The sequence below is a fragment of the Oncorhynchus keta genome, chromosome 22 (assembly GCF_023373465.1).
Source record: "Oncorhynchus keta strain PuntledgeMale-10-30-2019 chromosome 22, Oket_V2, whole genome shotgun sequence".
NCBI lineage: Eukaryota > Metazoa > Chordata > Actinopteri > Salmoniformes > Salmonidae > Oncorhynchus > Oncorhynchus keta.
The window spans coordinates 14,783,515-14,804,478 of NC_068442.1; the positions used below are offsets into that span (position 1 = coordinate 14,783,515).

Below are 20,964 nucleotides of genomic sequence, written 5' to 3' on the forward strand. Positions count from 1 at the left end.
AAATAACCATGGGTGTCTCTCATCTAATTGGGTCTATTAGATAGGCTAAATTCAATTTCATGCACCTGACAGGGATCGCGGTTCATAACATACAGTATAATTTAACAGATGAGTAGAGAATTGATATTTAGCGTCAAAGTGTGTAGGCCAGGGTTTCCCAAACTTGGTCCTGCCCCCCCCCATCCCGCCTGGGTGCAGATTGTTGGTTTTGCCCTAGCACTACACAGCTGATTCAAATAACCAACTCATCAAACGTTTGATTATTTGAATCAGCTCTGTAGTGGTTGGGCAGAAACCAAAATGTGTACCCAGGGAGGTCCCATGGCTTGGGTTTGGGTTGCTACCACTGTAAATAGGTTTACTGTAGATTTCATTTTTTTTCAGAGTAGACAGCGTTTCAGAATTTGCAGGCAGTGCAGCATATTTAGGTAATGGAAAAAGTGAATTCAAAACATTATTACATTTAAAAAGTATGTTTATAGGTCCACAACAATTTGCATTTGTTTTTGTCTTTCAGAAACAGTCAGATACCGCAAATGTCACTGCAAAAGATATCATTCTGCCAACATTTTATCAAGTGTGCCATGTATTGCGATTTCCTTTAGATACTGTCTTGGCCTAATTCCAACACTTCCAAAGTATACAGCAAGTAAGGGCTTTATTGTCACCATAAAAGGTGAATGATGTGAGTTTTTCTGGCGGAGTTAGTTTTATGACAGGTCTGATTTATGCGTATGGGATGCGCCAAGTTTATAAATCTGAAAGGCACACGCAGATATTTAGTGTTAAATTTACACAGCGGTTGTAAATGAGTCCCCTGGGGTCACCAACCGGTTACACCAGATGACTAATGTTGCTGTGCTCACTTTACCATGGAAGATGATGAATAGTGTTGTTATCTTGGAGTTGGATTACTACCATGCAAGATCATAACTGTATGCTACATCAGTGTTTCCCAAATGTTTTGGTCAGGAGGCTTGTCCAACACGTGAGCATGACATCGATGTGACAACCATGTACAGTAACAGCCATGTGATATCCATGTTTGAATCACATGCAGCTTCCACTCACATTAATCATACATCAGCACTTTCACAGTTGGGAACAGCACAGGAAAAAACCCAGATGTATGTCACATTGATGGTAGTGCATTGATTGTTTGGTTTAAGCATAGCCATGAAGACCATTTTAAATTAATGTACAGTAAATGTGAGGGTGTTCAGTAACATGTCAATTTATGAAGTGGTTGGAAGTTACACGAGGAGCCTACAGTCCTGCCAAATAGACAACCGTATTGTCTAAAACATCTTAAAGGGATAGTTCCTGCCAAACAGACAACATTATTGTCTAATTGATTCTATAACATTTTAAAGGGATAGTTCCTGCCAAACAGACAACATTATTGTCTAATTGATTCTATGACATCTTAAAGGGATAGTTCCTGCCAAACAGACAACATTATTGTCTAATTGAGTCTATAACATCTTAAAGGGATAGTTCACTTTTTGGAGGTTGAAGCTCAGGGATTCTTGAAAGATGGGACAATCAACTTTTTTCCCACAAACAGATTTCTTAATATGAACAACATTTTAAATGTAATTTTGAGAGGCCAAAGTATCAGCTATTACCATGTCAAAAGGAACAAGCTACTAATAAATAAATAAATCATAAAATGCAACTAACTAGATTTATGATAACTCTGTCAGGCACCATAAGTGTTTAAAGGCCTTGATTGTTTAATTCTAACATTAGATAATTAAAATATACTGAACGAAGATAGAAACATATGTAAAATGTTGGCCCCATGTTTCATGAGCTGAAAAAAAAGCCATACGCAAATATGCAAAAAAAAAGCTTATTTCTCACAAATGTTGTGCACCAAGTTGTTTACATCCCTGTTAGTGAGCATTTCTCCTTTGCCAAGATAATCCATCCACCTGTAAGGTGTGGCATATCAAGAAGCTGATTAAACAGCATGGTCATTACACAGGTGCACCTTGTGCTGGGGACAATAAAAGCCCACTCTAAAATGTGCAGTTTTGTCACCCAACACAATACCACAGATGTCTCAAGTTTTGAGGGAGCGTGCAATTAGCATGTTGACTGCAGGAATGTCCAGAGCTGTTACCAGATGATAATTTAACTTTTATTTCTTTACCATAAGCCGCCTCCAACGTCGTTTTAGGTTATTTGGCAGTACATCCAACCGCAGAACATGTGTAACCACGCCAGCCCAGGACCTCCACGTCCGGGTTCACCTGGGGATCATGTTAGGAGGGAGGGGGGTGCTGCTGAGTATTTATGTCTGTAATAAAGCCCTTTTTGGGGGAAATAACACATTCTGATTGGGATGCCAGGGCCAACCAATCATGTGAAATCAATAGATTAGGGCCTAATGAATTCATTTTACTTCAATTAACTGTAACTCAGTAAAATCTTAAATTATTGCATGTGGTGATTATATATTTGTTCATTAGATGTAATACAAATCCCCAAACGTCTTTCTGTTTCATGGCGCTATATAACGCTCCAGAGCTAATTTTGTTAGCATTTTTCCATGTTTTTATAGATTTCAGAAGTTAAAACTACATTTCTAAAGCAAACATTATCCCTTAGATAATCTTAAGGGTTAGCAATCAGCCATCAGTGACGGAGTTGAGAAGCCACTCACAGAGTTGACAACAAATAATCAAAACAGACATATTTTTGCCTCTAAAAATAAAAGTTCAAAACAAACATTTGTAAAATAGAGAAAATTATTTATTTAAAAATCTCCAGACAAAATCTGAACTTGATGTTTAACGGAGTTGACAAAAGTTGAATTTTTCTTCATTCAAGTGGTATACAAAGTAGCAATTTTGTTTTTTCTCAGTTGCTTTATGACTGTAAAACCTAATTTAAAGATGTAAAATTTGACCCAAAATTCACATCCTGTCTTAATCTACCCGGGTGATGGAGTTGACCGTTTATGGTCAAAAAATATTGTAATTTTTCTTTTTTTTGGAATCACAGTTTTGAGAAATATTCTTTAAAGTCAGAGCGGACTATTGCAATAAACTACATAAGATATTTTTTCAGTTAATATTCAATATTGACAGTTTAGAATTTTAAATAGTTATGTGGAGACTTTGAAATTGGGAACCTTGCTTCGTTCAAGTCCATTTCCGGTCAAAGAGCTGACATGGAAATGTATTAAATGTAAAATATTTGGAACATTCTAAAAACAACTCTTTCCCCTTTATAAAATTTAGCTGTTTAGCTCAAATAATGCCACCAAAATGTTCCCTGCCGTACAAGGATTTTCCCGACTTTCAAGAATCCCTAAGGTTATTGTCGACTTATTGTACATGGGGTTTTGTCATTGAAACAATCTCTTTAAATCAATGGTGGTTGTTCTCATTTAAAGTGAACTTTTCACTCACTCACTAACTAACCTATTGCTGTCCCAGTCCTGTATAGCCAAGCACGAGTCCAACGGAATCGACATCATCATAGCTCTAATAGTCAACCCCGTCAACCCTTTAGGGAAGCATCGACTGGACCTGGTGCTGGAACTCAAGGTTAGCATGCCTACGAGACCCCTTCTCGTGTTCAGTGGAAGTCGATGGCTAGATAAGCTGCAGAGAAAAAGCCCATTTATACCTACATGAATATTGTATAGGTATACCATCCAGCCCTATATACACAATCATACTTCACACACATAGTCATCACTATCAATGACTATCATTTGAGAGTACATTTGTTGTTAAAAGTCCCATTTGTCCTGTGTAGTTATGTGATATCCGCTGAGATGTTAGTGCACAATTTCTTTCCTCCTTTCTTTCAGAAATGTCTTTCCTCAGTGTAAATCTCAGCTATTCATCAGTTCATTCATTACTTTAGAACTGATTTGAAGTCTGTTTCCTCCCGGTAACATAGATTATTGTGTAGTGAGTTAGGATGTGATCGTATTGTGACATGCTCTCTGTGTGCTAGAACAACGCCTCCAAGCTGCTGCTGGCAATCATGGAGAGTCGCCATGACAGCGAGAATGCCGAGAAGATCCTTTACAAGATGAGGCCAATGGAGCTGGTGAGTGGCTCTGTCTCTCTCTATATATATACACACACACATATATATATTGGGGTTTTATTTTAGGAATAAGGCCTATTTTTCTTTTGAAGCCAGAAGGAGGCTAGTATCAGCTACATTTATGCCTTTACTAGACTATGGGGATATTTTATATATGAATGCCTCCGCTCAGTGTTTGAGATCAATTGACACTCTTTACCATGGCACTTTGAGATTTATTTTAAACTGCAAAACCCTTACGCACCACTGCACTTTATATACCAGGATTAGCTGGCCTTCTCTAGTCACTCGTAGGCTCAGTCACTGGTATACTTTTATTTACAAAGCCATTTTGGGTTTACTACCTTTTTATTTGTGCATTTTTATTGTTCAGAAATGTGGTGGGTACTCTCTTCGTTCGCTGGACTTTATCCTGCTAACTGTTCCAAATGTCCGAACTAAATTTGTTAAAAGGGCTTTTTTGTACTCTGCGCCATCGTCTTGGAACACCTTACAAAATACTTTTAAACTGGAAGTACTTGTCCCGATTGGTGATTTTAAATCACTGATGAAGGATTTTGAGGCTGATTCCCTGACCTGTCAATGTTTTTAATTAGCTGTTTTATACTCTTGTGAATTCAATGGTTTTTACTAGATGTAGTTTTTCATGTTGTCTGTCTGTCATTTTTTTGTAATGACTTGGTGCTGCCTATCTTGGCCAGGGCGCTCTTGAAAAAGATTTTAATCTCAATGAGCCCTTCCTGGTTAAATAAATTTTTAAAATTTAAAAAAAAAAATATATATATATACACACACACACACACACACACACACACACACACACTGTACTGACGATGTGTGTTCCAGGTGGATGTGATGAAGGAGGCATATGCCCAGGGGCTGGAAAGTGAGGCTGAGGAGAACGCTATAGGAGACCAGATCAAACCTAAAGACGTAGGACACAACATCTACATCCTGGCCCACCAGGTAACACCATGACGTGTGTGTATTTTTTAACATGCATAATTGAGTGTGTGGGTGAGATTTTGTGCACCATGTATATTCGTGCTTTAAAAAAGCCCCAATAAGTACATCAGTGTCACAGGAAAAAAAAGGTAATTCACTTATGTGACACACTCTTACTGCCACGCCAGGTAAGTCTACTTATTCTTGTCTGTAGGTGTGGTTATATAGTCTAGTTTTATGTCATTTCAGTTGGTGATCATGGATGTGACTTTTAATGGAATAGATGGTTCAGTTCCTGTGTTGTCATAGTGAAAACCCACACAGAGACATGTCTCTGTAGAAAGGGCAGACAAGGTCAAGCGCGTTTTCACTTCTGTCTTTTACTCACAATCGAGCCGAGTGTCAGACAGACGGTATTTCTGCCAACTGACTGGTTTCATCATGACCACTGAGGTCTCCTGGGCTGACTGACTGTACTTCTGAAATAACACGTACACACATGAGCGCGTACAGAAGTTCACACACACACTCCATCCACCCCATTGTATAACCCCACATATGCAAATGAACATACCATAGATGCAACACTCCTGCCTCAAGCATTTCTATATACACACAACCCAAGAATTTCTTTGTTCCTGTTTATCAGTAAAAGCCACCACACTTCTTAACATCAGCTGTGTCTGACATAGTCAGCTGAGTATCACCCGCATCACAGCTGACAACTGTATCATTTGTCTCCCTCACTGATGTCTATATCACCACAGAAGGAGCAATAGACAGGCAGCCTAATCCATCATTGGATAGAGTGGATAAGTAGTACAGTGTCAACAACAGAGACTTGGAATCGAGCAGATTGGGGAATGATGTCTCCGCTTGGTGATTTAATACAGAATGTCTCACTGAATGGCATCGATCTCTCACTGGTCTGTTTCACTGTAAGGACTGTATCCCTTTACATCTCATGTCTCTCCTTGACAATTAGACCATCTGTGTTACTCTCCCACATTGGCACGCATGGACGTGCGTACACACACACACAGACATATCCTCTCAATATACACTGAGTATACAAAACATTAAGAACACCTGCTCTTTCCATGACAGATTGACCAGGTGAAGCTATGATGTCACTTGTTAAATCCACTTCAATCATTGCAGATGAAGGGGGGAGACATGTTAAAGAAGGGTTTTTAAGCGTTGAGACAATTGAGTCATGGATTTTGCATGCGTACTATTCAGAGGGTGAATGGGCAAGAAAAGATTTGTGTCATTGATTGGGTTATGGTAGAAGGTGCCAGGTGCACCTGTTTGTGTCAAGAACTGCAAAGCTGCTGCCTTTTTCACACTCAACAGTTTCTCGTGTGTATCAAGAATGTCCTTTGGGTGGTGGACCATTCAGCCAACTTGACACATCTGTGAGAAGCATTGGAATCATCCCTGCTTTCAAGACCTTGAAGAGAGTCCCATGCCCTGATGAATTGAGGCTGTTCTGAGGGGGAAAAGGGAGGGGGGTATGCAGCTCATTATTAGGAAGGTGTTCCTAATGTTTGGTATACTCTGTGTGTTTTACATTGCTAGATATTTGTTACGAAGTTACAAACAAATCAGATGATCAAATGGGTGGGGTAACTCAGAGCTGCAATACATAGTGAAAGTACTGTGTTGACTGAGTGGCTGTACTGTGTGTGTTCCAGCTGGCCAGACACAGTAAGTTCCTGCAGCAGAGCTTGAGGCCGCCAGCGACGGGGCTATTGCTGAGCCATAAAATAGAGGGAGAAGACGCCCTCGGTTACTATGCCAACCACACCGCTCAGATAGAGGTAGGCCTCATCCAGACAGTGTTCATCGAATCCCATTGTCCCAACCCAGCAGGGAATACTGGTTGAAATGACATCATAATGACTGTCTTTCAACCATTATTTGCCATATATATATATATATATATATATATATATATATATGCCATTTATGCCATTTATATAATCTAATAGTGTGTTATAGCACCAACAAATATATATATACCCCAGAGTATCATATGACTTCAAAGGGGTTATTATGCAATGGTAACAAGCATTCATTGAGATGATGCCAACCGATAACTAGTGGACTGTCTTTGATTGAGTGGTTGTGGTCTCAAAGTATGCTGTTTGTCCGATTTGATGCTAGAACATGCTATTAGATATACCACTGAAAGTAGGGTTGAGCGGTATCCAGATTTTCATTCCTTCATATACTTCCTCACCATAACGAGGCATACGGTATAACCAGCAGTCGTTTGTTTGTTTTTATGCACAAAACAAATGTAGGCTAGTTAGTAAACCAAATGCATACAGTAACTGAAGCCTTGAGCTGGAGATAATGTATTTAGCACATCTTAGATAGTTAACTTGCACCCATGCTTATAACTGTATCACGCAAGCACCCCAAAACATACCGTCGGCATAATACCTTGATATACGGTATACCGCCCAAGCATACCTGAAAGTACAACTAATTTTTGTTCTTAGAGTTATCATCATACCATGTTCTTTCTTCAGATTGTGCGTCACGACCGCACAATGGAGAAAATAGTGTTCCCAGTGCCCAACATTTGTGAGTACCTGACAGAGGAGTCCAAAACGCGCGTGTTCACCACCACCGAGAGGGACGACCAAGGCAGCAAGGTCAATGACTTCTTCACGCAGTTCGACGACCTCTACAACGAGATGCGCTGGCAAAAGAAGATACGCAGTAAGAGACCAAGATTTACACTGACAAAACATTCTGGAATCTCTTTCAAATGGGACATTTCCAGGCTTATTGTGATACACGGATATTAACCAGATGTCCCCTGTGTCTGTTCAGATAACCTTGCTCTGTTCTGGTTCTCTCGGCACATCTCTCTGTGGGGAAGCATCTCTTTCTACCTGGCAGTGCTGGTCAATGTGGCCGTGGCTCTCTTCTACCCCTTCGGTGACGACGAAGATGAAGGTGAGATTTTCTACTGGCCTACAGCTGGGTCTTATTCATTAGGGCACATGGTTGCCAGTGTTTCCCCTATATTAATTTAGCAGCGACATACAGTTGAAGTTGGAAGTTTACATACACTTAGGTTGGAGTCATTGAAACTTGTTTTCAACCACTCCACAAATTTCTTGTTAACAAGCTATAGTTTTGGCAAGTCGGTTAGGACATCTACTTTGTGCATGACACAAGTAATTTTTGTTTACAGACAAACTATTTCAATTATAATTCACTGTGTCACAATTCCAGTGGGTCAGAAGTTTACATACACTAAGTTGACTGTGCCTTTTTAAACAGCTTGGAATATTCCAGAAAATTATGTCATGGCTTTAGAAGCTTTTGATAGGCTAATTGACATAATTGGAGGTGTACATGTGGATGTATTTCAAAGCCTACCTTCAAACTCGGTGCCTCTTTGCTTGATATCATGGGAAAATCAAAAGAAATTAGCCAAGACCTCAAAAATTGTTGACCTCCACAAGTCTGGTTCATCCTTGGGAGCAATTTCCAAATGCCTGAAAGTACCACGTTCATCTGTACAAACAACCGTACGCAAGTATAAACACCTTGGGACCACGCAGCCGTCATACCACTCAGGAAGGAGACGCGTTCTGTCTCCTAGAAATGAATGTACTTTGGTGGGAAAAGTGCAAATCAATCCCAGAACAACAGCAAAGGACCTTGTGAAGATGCTGGAGGAAACCGGTACAAATGTATCTATATCCACAGTAGAATGAGTCCTATATCGACATAACCTGAAAGGCCACTCAGCAAGGAAGAAGCCACTGCTCCAAAACCGCCACAATAAAGCCAGACTACAGTTTGCAACTGCAGATGGGAACAAAGATCATACTTTTTGGAGAAATGTCCTCTGGTCTGATGAAACAAAAATATAACTTTTTGGCCAGAATGACCATTGTTATGTTTGGAGGAAAAAGGGGGAGATTTGCAAGCCGAAGAACACCATCCCAACCGTGAATCACGGGGTGGCAGTATCATGTTGTGGTGGTGCTTTGGTGCAGGAGGGACTGGTGCACTTCACAAAATAGATTGCATCCTGAGGAAGGAAAATTATGTGGATATATTGAAGCAACATCTCAAGACATCAGTCAAGAAGTTAAATGGGTCTTCCAAATGGACATTGACACCAAACATACTTCCAAAGTTGTGGCAAAATGGCTTAAGGACAACAAAGTTAATGTATTGGAGTGGCCATCATAAAGCCCTGACCTCAATCCTATAGAAAAATTGTGGGCAGAACTGAAAAAGTGTGTGTGAGCAAGGAGGCCTACAAACCTGACTCATTTACACCAGCTCTGTCAGGAGGAATGGGCCGAAACGTATTGTGGGAAGCTTGTGGAAGGCTACCCAAAACGTTTGATCCAAGTTAAACAATTTAAGACAAACCAGGAAGAGTGAGACCAAGGGGCTGGGAATCTGTGAACCATAGAGAAGGAGACAATTTATATCGGATGGTTTTACCGTGTATGACTTGGACTGTTTGGACTTACCTGTTGGCGTTTGGACCTGGACCTACCGAGAACCCGATTCATGTCCCAAACCCTGCTATCCATGATCACGCCTGCGGCCTGGACGGAGAATCCAACATACAGGTACTGTCCTGTTCGAAAGAACTCTCATTCTGGGGTGATTTTGGTGACCCGAGAATTCTTCTCTATGCATCCAGGGGAGTGCAAGCATGGTCACTGATGAGGGTGAAGTGGTGTCCTAGCAGGTAGTATTTCAGGCTCTCTAGAGCCCACTTTACTGCCAGCGTTTCTTTCTCAACGACTGAGTAGTTGGTCTACCATGGTTTCAGCTTCCCGTTTAAAAACAGGATGGGGTGTTCTACCTCTTGGGATAGCACGGCTCTCAAGCCGACCTCTGAGGCATCCATCTGAACTACGAACTTGCGCTCAAGTCTGGTACCACTAGCACTGGATTACAGCAGAGCGCCTCCTGTAATGTTCTAAATGCTTTGGTGGCCTTTTCCCTCTGGCTCTAGTCATTTCGGTGAGTGGGGCGGTCACTATGGCATTAACTTGGGATGAACTTCCGATAATAACCAGTCAACCCTAGGAAGGCTCGAACCTGCTTCTTATTTACTGGTTTCGGCCATTCTCTAATTGCCTAGACCTTAAGTTGGGGTTTGATTATCCTTCTTCCCACGGTGTATCCCAGATATTCGGTTTCCTCTAACCTCAAGTAACACTTGGCAGGGTTCGCCGTGAGCCCTGCCTTCCTAAGGGCATCTAGCACTGCCTGTACCCGGGGTAAGTGGGATTCCCAATCTGGGCTGTAGATCCCCACGTCATCTAACTAGGCTGCGGCGTAAGCTCGGTGCGGTTTTAAGACCTGGTCCATTAGCCATTGAAAGGTGGCTGGGCCCAGGTGTAAGCCGAATGGCATGACAGGGTATTGAAACAAACCGTCAGGGGTTGCAAAGGCTGTCTTTTCTTTGGCTCTGGGTGTCAGAGGAATTTGCCAGTAACCTTTGGCTAGGTCCAGGGTCGTAATGTACCAAGCTTTACCAATTTTCTCCAATAGTTCATCTACTCGGGGCATGGGGTGGGCATCAAACTTGGAGATTTAATTTACCTTCCAAAAATCATTACAAAACCGCTTGGAGACCATCACAATTGGGCTAGACCACTCACTATGATTCTACAACCACTCCATGTGCCAAAATTTTCTCAGTCTCTGCTCTAATCGCAGCTTGTCGAGCCTCGGGTACCCGATATGGCCTCATGCTCACTTTTCTCCCTGGTCGGGAAACAATATCATGAGCCATAACCTTAATTCGGCCTGGTATCCCTGAAAGCACATCTCTGTTTTTCGGGATCAGGGTCTTTACTTCCTGTGCTTGTGATGGGTACAGAGTAAGTGAAACATGCACTTCGGCTGCCTCCTGAGTGGGTGTGGGGTACGTGACAATTAGTGTTTCTCTCTCTCTCCATGCTTTTATTAACAGGTTAATGTGATTGATCTGTTCTGGAGGCCGACGACCTGGCTGTCGGATCCGATAATTATCTTCTCCTATTCTCTCCAGCACTTCATATGGTCCTTTCCATGTAGCTTGTAGTTTACACTACTGTGGGGACCAGCAATAACACCTGATCTCCCGGTTGAAATCCCCTCAAGGTAGCCTGCCGTTTATAAGTGTGCCGCTGGTGCTCTTAGTGCTTTTCTCGTGCTCTCTGGCGATGGACATGACTGTGGCTGTCTTGTCTTGCATTGCTGTGACGTGCTTTATAACACTAGTGTAAGGTGTGGATTGGTGCTCCCAGGTTTCCCGGGCGATGTCTAAGATTCCCCGGGGGTGCATCCCATATACTAGCTCAAAGGGTGAGAACCCCAGTGAGAGGAACCTCTCTAATGGCAAACATCATATACGGCAACATGCAATCCCAGGTTCTCTTATCCTTATCGATTATCTTCCTGAGCATTGACTTCAGAGTATGGTTGATTCTCTCTTCTGAGGATGGTTGATTCTCTCTTCTGAGGATGGTAAACCGATGTCCTCAACTGTTTTACCTGCAACAACTTACAAAGGTCTGCCATAAGGCGGGACAAAAAGGCGGTCCCCTGGTCAGTAAGGATCTCCATCGAATCCCTACCCTGGTGAACAGGAGCACTAATTCCTTGGCAATATTTTTGGAAGGCATTATCCGAAGGGGAATGGCTTCTGGGTATCGAGTGGCATAATCTAAGATGCCCTCTGGCGGATTTGGTAGTGGGCCCACTATATCCATTGCTATCCTCTCAAATGGCATTTTGATTATGGGAATTGGCACTAACGGGCTTCTAACAGCTGGTTGGGGAGCTGTTAACTGGAACTCGGGGCACTCTCCACAATGTCAAGCCACCTCAGCCTGAAATCCTGGCCAGTAAAACCTCCTCACAATCTGGTCTCGGGTTTTATTGATACCAAGGTGTCCCCCAGAATACTGTTCTCCAGTACCGAGTGGGGATCAACTGTTTCACTACATCAACCCCTATGTTTGAGACTCAGTACCAACCTGTTTTTCATGAAGTGGGGGAAACTATTAAGCATCATCTTATAATTTATGGGGGTACCATCTATGATCTAGACATCTGCTCTGGCTTGCCGCAGGGTTGGATCCTGGATCTAGGCCGTCCTGAAATTAGTCAGGGACCCTGCCAGGTCTGTTAGTTCTAGATAGTCGCCCTCTGGATCCAGATCGACCCTGGCCGCACTAGTACCGGGCTGCTCGCTATTGACAGGGTCTGCCCCTTCCTCATCCTCTCCTACTAGCCCCTGTGAGGTTGGCTCCTGGGAAACCTTCTATTTTCTTGACTTTGGTTGAGGGCAACATGCTACTTCCTGCTTGGTCAGGGGTGTTTGTCTTCTGAAATATGCCGTTATTTTAGCTTGACCTCGCAAAGTTAGGACAGCATCTACCCAGTATTACATCTTACGGCATCTTCGGGACCACGTTGACCTCAATCCAGCAGCCTGTCTTCAGTTTGTCTGCTCACTAAGGCTGTGGGGTACGGGCGGATTTCCCCATGAATGAACAAAACACTGGCCAACTCATCATCAAAGTTCTCAGGGTAGACCTCGCTGGTCGAGTATGATGGTCTCGACAATCTCGGCGGGTGAACAGGTCTCCGGTTGCAACCATTTCCGTGTCAGGTGAATCAAGTCGAACATTTGTGTTCAGGGGGGGTTGTCCAGGTTTGTTGGCCCACTGGTGGAAGCAGTGTGCCCTCACAGTATCGGTCACTCCCAGTCTAGTCAGAATCTCTTCCTTTATTTTATCGTAATCCTGTGCATCTTTCAACTCTTAGGTCGAAATACGCTTTTTGAGCATCCCCTGTCAGGTATGGTGCCAGAAGCCCTTCCCATTCTTATTTCGGCAGCCACTTCTTTCTCTCTGCCGTTCTTTCGAAGGTGGTGGGGCATGCTTCCACATAATCCTGCTTTGTCATTTTTTAAAGATAATGATTGTGCAGCTGGTAACTGAGGCCCAATAAAGGCCGCTAGCCACTTTTAGGCCTTCTCTAAACCTCTTCGAACTAACCAAATGGCTACCTGTCTTTTACGCAAGAATCACTCTGAGAGCCCTCAGCTGGCCACTTACGCAATGTGGTCCTTTACGCTCATTCTTCAACATAAAGGCGTGAAACTACGTCTAAAGGCTGTAGACACCTTAGGGAATACGTAGAAAACAGGAATCTGGTTGATATCCCTTCCTGGTTGTATTTTTCTTAGGCTTTCCTTTGCAATATCAGTTATGTTATACTCACAGACAATATTTTTACAGTTTTGGAAACTTTAGTGTTTTCCATCCTAAGCTGTCAATTATATGCATATTCTAGCATCTGGTCCTGAGAAATAGGCAGTTTACTTTGGGAACGTTATTTTTTTAAATAAAAACAGTGCCCCCTAGCTTCGAGATTCTCCCGGGTGTTTCTCTCTTGCTGCTCTGTGAGCAGCTGGTTGGTGAGGTGCTGGACCTGCAACGTGTCCTGATACATTCACATTGCATCCTGATGAGCTATCCACACAAACAAATCCACACAAAAAACCTGACTTCCCTTTGGAGTACTAACTGAACACTTCCTTTTGTCTACCGAACCAGTGGTACGGTTTGTCCCTTTATTCACATCGACCAGACTGTGCCTGCATTCTACACCACGTGTGACAAACCTCTTCACTGTTAGGAGAGTTTGTCACAAATTAAGCGGTAAGACCGTCACCAAAATCACCCCAGAATGAGTTCTTTCGAACACGACAGTACCTGTCTGTTGGATTCTCCACCCAGGCCGCAGGCATGGTCAAGGACAGCAGGGTTCGGGACACAAATCGGGTTCTCTGTAGATCCAGGTCCAAACACCAACAAGTAAGTCCAAACAGTCCAGGTCGTAAATCCAGACGATTCTATATATTGTCTCTTTCTCTATGGTTCACAGATCCCCAGCCCATTCTTCTCTCTCTCGTCCTGTTTTATCTTGCTTCTGGGGATTGTAGTTTTTGGCGGGCGGCCATTTTGCGATCTGTAGTTCTGGCCAGGGTGGCGCCATTTTAGTGAGCGGGCAGAGCCCGTTCATTAGTTTTGCCCTCACATATCTGCCATTTATCACTCAGCCCCCTTCTTTGCCACATATATATATATATATAAGTGGCAAAGAAGGGGGCTGAGTGATAAATAAATAATGAAAGCACATATATTATACTCTCACTCTCTACCGGTCAAAAGTTTTGAAACACCTACTCATTCAAGAGTTTTTCTTTATTTTACTATTTTCTACATTGTAGAATAATAATAATAGTGAAGACATCAAAACTATGAAGTAACACATATGGAATCATGTAGTAACCAATTTTTTTTTTAACAAATCAGAATTTATTTTATATTTGAGATTCTTAAAAGTAGCCACCCTTTGCACACTCTTGGCATTCCCTCAACCAGTTCCATGAGGTAGTCATCTGGAATGCATTTCAATTAACAGGTGTGCCTTCTTAAAAGTTAATTTGGGGAATTTGTTTCCTTCATAATGCGTTTGAGCCAATCAGTTGTGTTGTGACAAGGTAGGGGTGGTATACAGAAGATGGCCCTATTTGGTAAAAAAAACCTTGTCCATATTATGGAAATAACAGCTCAAATAAGCAAAGAGAAATGACAGATCATCATTACTTTAACCTCTACGGGATCGGTGTCCCGATACCAGGATGGTTGATGCTAACTAATGTGACTAGAATGACATCAGTAACAGCAAACTTTCCAGGACATAGCTATGTCTTATATTGGCAGAAAACTTAAATTCTTGTTATTCTTACTGCACTGTCCAATTTACAGTAGCTATCACAGTGAAAAAAGACCATGCTATTGTTTGAGGAGAGTGTACAACAACAAACTTTTATCACCACAACTGGTTTGATGCATTCTCCTCTGATGGTAAATAATGTACTTACATTCAGTAATCTTGCTCTGATTTGTCATCCTGAGGGTCCCAGAGATAAAATGTAGCATATTTTTGTCTGATCAAATCAATTTTTATACTCAAATGTAGGAACTGAGTTCTACAACTTGAACCCCTGCTGTCTCTGAGACCCATGAGGCTGTGCACAATTGCCCCAACATCGTCTGGGTTAGGGGAGGGTTTGGCCGTACAGGATGTCCTTGTCCCATCGCGCTCTAGTGACTCCTGTGGCGGTCCGGGCACATGCATGCTGACTCGGTCTCCAGTTGTACGGTGTTTCCTCAAACACATTTGTGCGGCTGGTTTCCGGTTTAGGCAACCAAGCAGTATGTCAAGAAGCAGTGTGGCTTGGCGGGGTCGTGTTTCAAAGGACGCATGGCTCTCAGCCTTCGCAGCGATGGGACAAAGCTGTAACTACCTATTGGCTATCACAAAATTGGGGAGAAAAAGGGGTATACATTTTTATATTCAAGTGGAACATGAAAACAAGCGTTTCAGCTTTCAGGTAGTCCCTACCAACTGGCAAGACGGCACAAACAGATCTGGGACCGGGCTATAATGAAGCACTCACTTCTGTTGCATAATACATGAATCCAAATGCCACCTCTCTGAACAGCGCTAATGTCTTAATCTGTCTTTGTTGTTGTTGACATTTGCTTGTATATCTCATCCCCAGGCATCCTGCCCCCCTTTGTATCCATCCTGCTGTGGGTGGCGTTGGTGGTGTGTACCACCATGCTCTTCATCCTTCCCAAACCAGGGAGTGTCCGGCCCTTCCTGGTCTCTATTATACTGCGCTCCATCTACACACTGGGCCTGGACCCCACCCTGTTGCTACTGGGCGCCGCCAACGTAAGTACAGTAGAGTTACCGAGGGCAACGATATCCTTGATGTTAGAGAGTCGGGCAGTGTACTAGGTTCGAATCCCAGGGCAGATGGGGTAAATCTGGTGGGAGTTAGCCGGCACCCGGAGGTTTGCTGGCATCAATATCCCATGTGCTACCTACTGTCGGTGTGCCCATGAGCAAGACACTTTACGCCATCCTGACAGACACTTCGTTAAGTTCGCTGATCAAGGTAGTGTCGCTGATGACACTGTTGCATGATGACGAGGAACACCATGGCCCAGTCCTAAATGACTTTGTAGAGTGGTGTGACGAATCACACTTGGTCCTCAATACCAATAAGACCAAAGAGATGTGCATAGACTTCAGGATGCATACAACACCTACCTCTGCAACATCTATCAGAGGTCAGAACATAGAGATTATAGAGGCATACAAATATCTGGGTGTCCTCTTGGACAATAAGCTTCAGTGGAGTAAATATACTACAGACCTGATCTACAAAAAGAGTCAACAGAGACTGTACTTTCTCAAAAAGCTGGGATCTTTTAATGTTAATTGTACTATACTGTCTCTGTTTTATACACATATTTCATTGAGTGTATTTAAACTTTTTATATTGTTTGTTGGTTTGGCAATGCCACTGTCAGCCAGAGAAATATGCTGAGAAGGATTATCACCACAGCAAGCCAGGTACTTGGAGTCAAACAGACAGGCCTGGATGAGATCTTTGAGGTCAAGGCCCTCCAAGGCTCACAAAATCATTTTAGACCCAAGCCACCCCCTGTACCCGGACTTTGAACTACTACCCTCTGGGCGCAGGTATAGGGCACCCCTCTGCAGGAAAAACAGAACTAGACAATAATTTCTGCTAGGTGTGATATCCCTCCGAAATAGCTCGGGCTCATGTTCCTTTCGACCCAGTAAGGCCAGCAGGCTAATGTTCCTATCCACCCAGTAAGGCCAGCAGGCTAATGTTCCTATCCACCCAGTAAGGCCAGCAGGCTAATGTTCCTATCCACCCAGTAAGGCCAGCAGGCTAATGTTCCTATCCACCCAGTAAGGCCAGCAGGCTAATGTTCCTATCCACCCAGTAAGGCCAGCAGGCTAATGTTCCTATCCACCCAGTAAGGCCAGCAGGCTAATGTTCCTATCCACCCAGTAAGGCCAGCAGGCTAATGTTCCTATCCACCCAGTAAGGCCAGCAGGCTAATGTTCCTATCCACCCAGTAAGGCCAGCAGGCTAATGTTCCTATCCACCCAGTAAGGCCAGCAGGCAAGCCTCTTTTTATTGTTATGTAACTGTTATGAAAGTTGTATTGTCAATTTGTTTTGTTATTTAAATGCTGTGTTAAGAAGCAGTGCGGCTTGGTTGGGTTGTGTATCGGAGGACGCATGACTTTCAACCTTCGTCTCTCCCGAGCCCGTACGGGAGTTGTAGCGATGAAACAAGATAGAAGCAACTAACAATTGGATACCATGAAATTGGGGAGACGAAAGGGGGTACAATTTTAAAAAGAAAGAAAAGAGTGACCTCAAAAAAGAAAAAATCTGAATGGTTTGTCCTCGGGGTTTCGCCTGCGACATAAGTTCTGTGATACTCACAGACATGATTCATGACAGTTTTAGAAACTTCAGAGGGTTTTCTATCCAAATCTAATAATATTAATAATAATATGCATATCTTATCTTCTGGGGATGAGTAGCAGGCAGTTGAATTTGGGCATGCTTTTCATCCAAGATTCCGAATGCTGCCCCCTATCCTAGAGAAGTTAACCCCAACCCGTCTACGGCTGGGATGCTCCCGGTTTTGGCATTGTTATATCAGGAAATAAGAATTACTGTTGTTAATTAATTATATTATCGATGTTTTATTATTCCCAAGAGGCAATTTGTTTGCAAAAAGTACAGAACAGTACGGACAAGATATTTTTTAAGTAAATGTACAGTGTACTAGGATTGTGCGGTATCCAGATTATCATAACTTCATACCGGGATATTCGGTAATGAACACAAGGGGCGTTGCTTTCAAACCCCACTGATACTCTGTAATCCGAAGGTTAGCAATGTTAACAAGTACATTTAAGATCCCATTGAGAATGCTAACTAAATGCTAATGAGTGCATTGCGAGCATTTTGTAAAGATTCTACTCGCAGTTTGCGGCACAAAACAAATATTAGCCAGAAAAGGCTCTTGATCCAGGAGGGGATTCTTTGCAGTTACCAAGCGAATGCTTAGCTAGATAGCTAACTAGCTATTAATTAGCAAACCAAATGCACAACTGCACAACATTCAGCACATTTTTAGACAGTTAACTTAATAGTTATAAGTAATTTGTAAGTCGCTCTGGATAAGAGCGTCTGCTAAATGACTTAAATGTAAATGTAAATAAGTCATCTAGCTGGCAAACATGTTGTGAATTCCGTACTGTAATTAGATCACAAGGCTCCGGTCTCTCATCGTTGTGCTTGTAAACTAACACCATTTGACTGGGGACTACCGTAAGCTTCATAATAATGTGAGGTGACATGAAGAATGCATGTCGCTTAGCTTTTTCCAAATACCCCGGTATACGATATACTGCCCAAGCCTACAGTGTACAAATATTTTCTTGTGATTTCAGCATCGTCTTCTATGGAAGCCATTGCTCAGTCCTCTCCTCTCTCATCTCTCCAGCTCCTCAATAAGATTGTGTTCCTGGTGAGCTTTGTGGGCAACCAGGGGACGTTCACACGGGGCTACAAGCCGGTGGTCATGGACATGCCCTTCCTGTACCACGTGGGCTATGTCATCGTCTGTATGCTGGGCCTCTTCGTCCACGAGTTCTTCTACAGCTTCCTGGTTAGTCGAAACAATCTCTCTGTCTGGTCTTCTCTGCAGCACTTCATCATTAAACTTAAAAAAGACCATGTTTGATATTATTACTCATTTTTAAAAACGTTATCCATTCAATTCAATGAAGTGGATTCATTGAACTTCGAAGTACTTGATTATTATTCAGAAAACCTCAAATTGACGTTTGACAATGGTCTTGATTTAAGTCTGGACCTTTCTTGATGCCATGTGATGACAGCAGGTGGTTGTTGTGTGGTTATGTCGTTTAGCTTTGTGGTTTCCTTGTTCCTCCTTGTACCAGGTTTTTCAGACACAGTTACAGAAAGACACACCCTCTCCTACTTTTGCAATTGCTGCCAATCGGAAGCTTTGGGATGTCTGGTTCCTCTACAGCTCTCCTACAGCTGTGTGGCTGTGTCTGTATCTGTCTGACTGTGTGTCTGTGCCCCTCAGCTCTTTGACCTGCTGAACCGTGAGGAGACCCTGCTGAATGTGGTCAAGAGTGTGACGCGTAATGGGCGCTCCATCGTCCTCACGGCTGTACTGGCCCTCATCCTGGTCTACCTCTTCTCCATCGTGGGCTTCCTCTTCCTCAAGGACGACTTCCGCATGGACGTGCAACGTCTGCCAGGTCAGTGCCCATAGACGCCCTCTCCTCTTCATCCCAGAACCCTGTACTCTATCCTGGCCTCTTTCCTATTACCCCCCACCCCCCACCCCCTTCATTCAGTACCCACAATCACCCCCTACTCACTACCTTCGCCTCTATGCTCTACCCTAGGTCTCTGCACTTTTGCCCCTAGTTCAGTTAGTACACACTGTGCCTCAGCCCCTATACTACCTTAGGTCTCAAATCAAATGTTATTTGTCACTTGCTTTGTAAACAACAGGTGTAGGCTAACAGTAAAATGCTTACTTACGGGTCTTTTCCAACAATGCAGGGTTAAGGAGATGTGTGTGTGTGTGTGTGTGTGTGTGTGTGTGTGTGTGTGTGTGTGTGTGTGTGTGTGTGTGTGTGTGTGTGTGTGTGTGTGTGTGTGTGTGTGTGTGTGTGTGTGTGTGTGTGTGTGTATTATTATTTTTACAATTGAAGTAGTGACACAAGGATTAAATACACAGTGGCTGACTAAGTAAAAAAATAACATGGTATACCAGTACCGAGTCTATTTGCAGGGTACGAGGGATTATTGAACTTTTATTTAACTAGGCAAGTCAGTTAAGAACAAATTCTTATTTACAATGACGGCCTACCGGGGAGCGTTGGGATATTAACCTGGAAGGTTGCAAGTTCAAATCCCCGAGCTGACAAGGTACAAATCTGTCGTTCTGCCCGTGAACAGGCAGTTAACCCACTGTTCCTAGGCCGTCATTGAAAATAAGAATTTGTTCTTAACTGACTTGCCTAGTTAAATAAAGGTAAAATAAAATAAAGAACTTTCTTGTTCAGGGGCAAAACGACAGATTTTTACCTTGTCAGCTCGGGATTCGATCCAGCAACCTTTTGGTTACTGGCCCAACGCTCTAACCACTAGGCTTTCTGCCGCCCCATATGTGATGTGTGAAATTGTGTGTGTTTGAGGGACACAGAATCCAGTGAGTGTGCATAGTCATTGCAAGAGTTAGTGCATAAAAAGGGTCAATACAGGTAGTCCATGTTGATGGTCAGCGTGGTGGATGTGGTGTTGTCAACCCTCACCGCCTAGGGGCGGCCTGTCAGGAACGTCAGGATCCAGTTGCAGGGGGGGGGGTGTTCAGTCCCAGGGCCCTGAGATTGGTGATGAGCTTGGAAGGGACTATGGCATTGAATGCTGAGCTGTAGTCAATAAACCGCATTCTTACAGAGGTTTTTCTTTCGTCCAGGTGGGTGAGGGCAGTGTGGAGTGCAATAGAGATTGGTCATCTGGGGATTTGTTGGGCGGTATGCGAATTGGAGTGGGATCAGGGTGTCTGGGATCAGGGTGTTGATGTGAGCTATGACCAGCCTTTCAAAGAATTTCATGGCTATACAGTCGTATGAAAAAGTTTGGGCACCCCTGACAATTTTCCATGATTTCCATTTATAAATCATTTGGTGTTTGGATCAGCAATTTAATTTTGATCTATCAAATAACTGATGGACACAGTAATATATCAGTAGTGAAATGAGGTTTATTGGACTAACAGAAAATGTGCAATATGCATCAAAACAAAATTAGACAGGTCCATACATTTTGGCACCCCAATAGAAAAATCACATCATTATTTAGTAGAGCCTCCTTTTGCTAAAATAACAGCCTCTAGAAGCTTCCCATAGCCTCTAATGAGTGTCT

The 20,964-nt window shown here is 43.0% G+C and overlaps 1 protein-coding gene across 2 annotated transcripts in view; it reads left to right on the plus strand.

Moving 5' to 3' along the window:
• Positions 1-20,964, plus strand: part of LOC118401101 (inositol 1,4,5-trisphosphate receptor type 2-like) — a 159,814-nt gene that overhangs the window by 99,635 nt on the left and 39,215 nt on the right. For both annotated transcript variants that reach the window (XM_035798334.2, XM_035798335.2), the window contains exons 43-51: positions 3,450-3,560; positions 3,979-4,074; positions 4,921-5,040; positions 6,717-6,842; positions 7,560-7,752; positions 7,867-7,992; positions 15,650-15,825; positions 18,497-18,661; positions 19,109-19,286. In XM_035798334.2, coding sequence (XP_035654227.1) covers positions 3,450-3,560; positions 3,979-4,074; positions 4,921-5,040; positions 6,717-6,842; positions 7,560-7,752; positions 7,867-7,992; positions 15,650-15,825; positions 18,497-18,661; positions 19,109-19,286 — 1,291 coding nt within the window. The remainder of the gene's footprint in view (positions 1-3,449; positions 3,561-3,978; positions 4,075-4,920; positions 5,041-6,716; positions 6,843-7,559; positions 7,753-7,866; positions 7,993-15,649; positions 15,826-18,496; positions 18,662-19,108; positions 19,287-20,964) is intronic.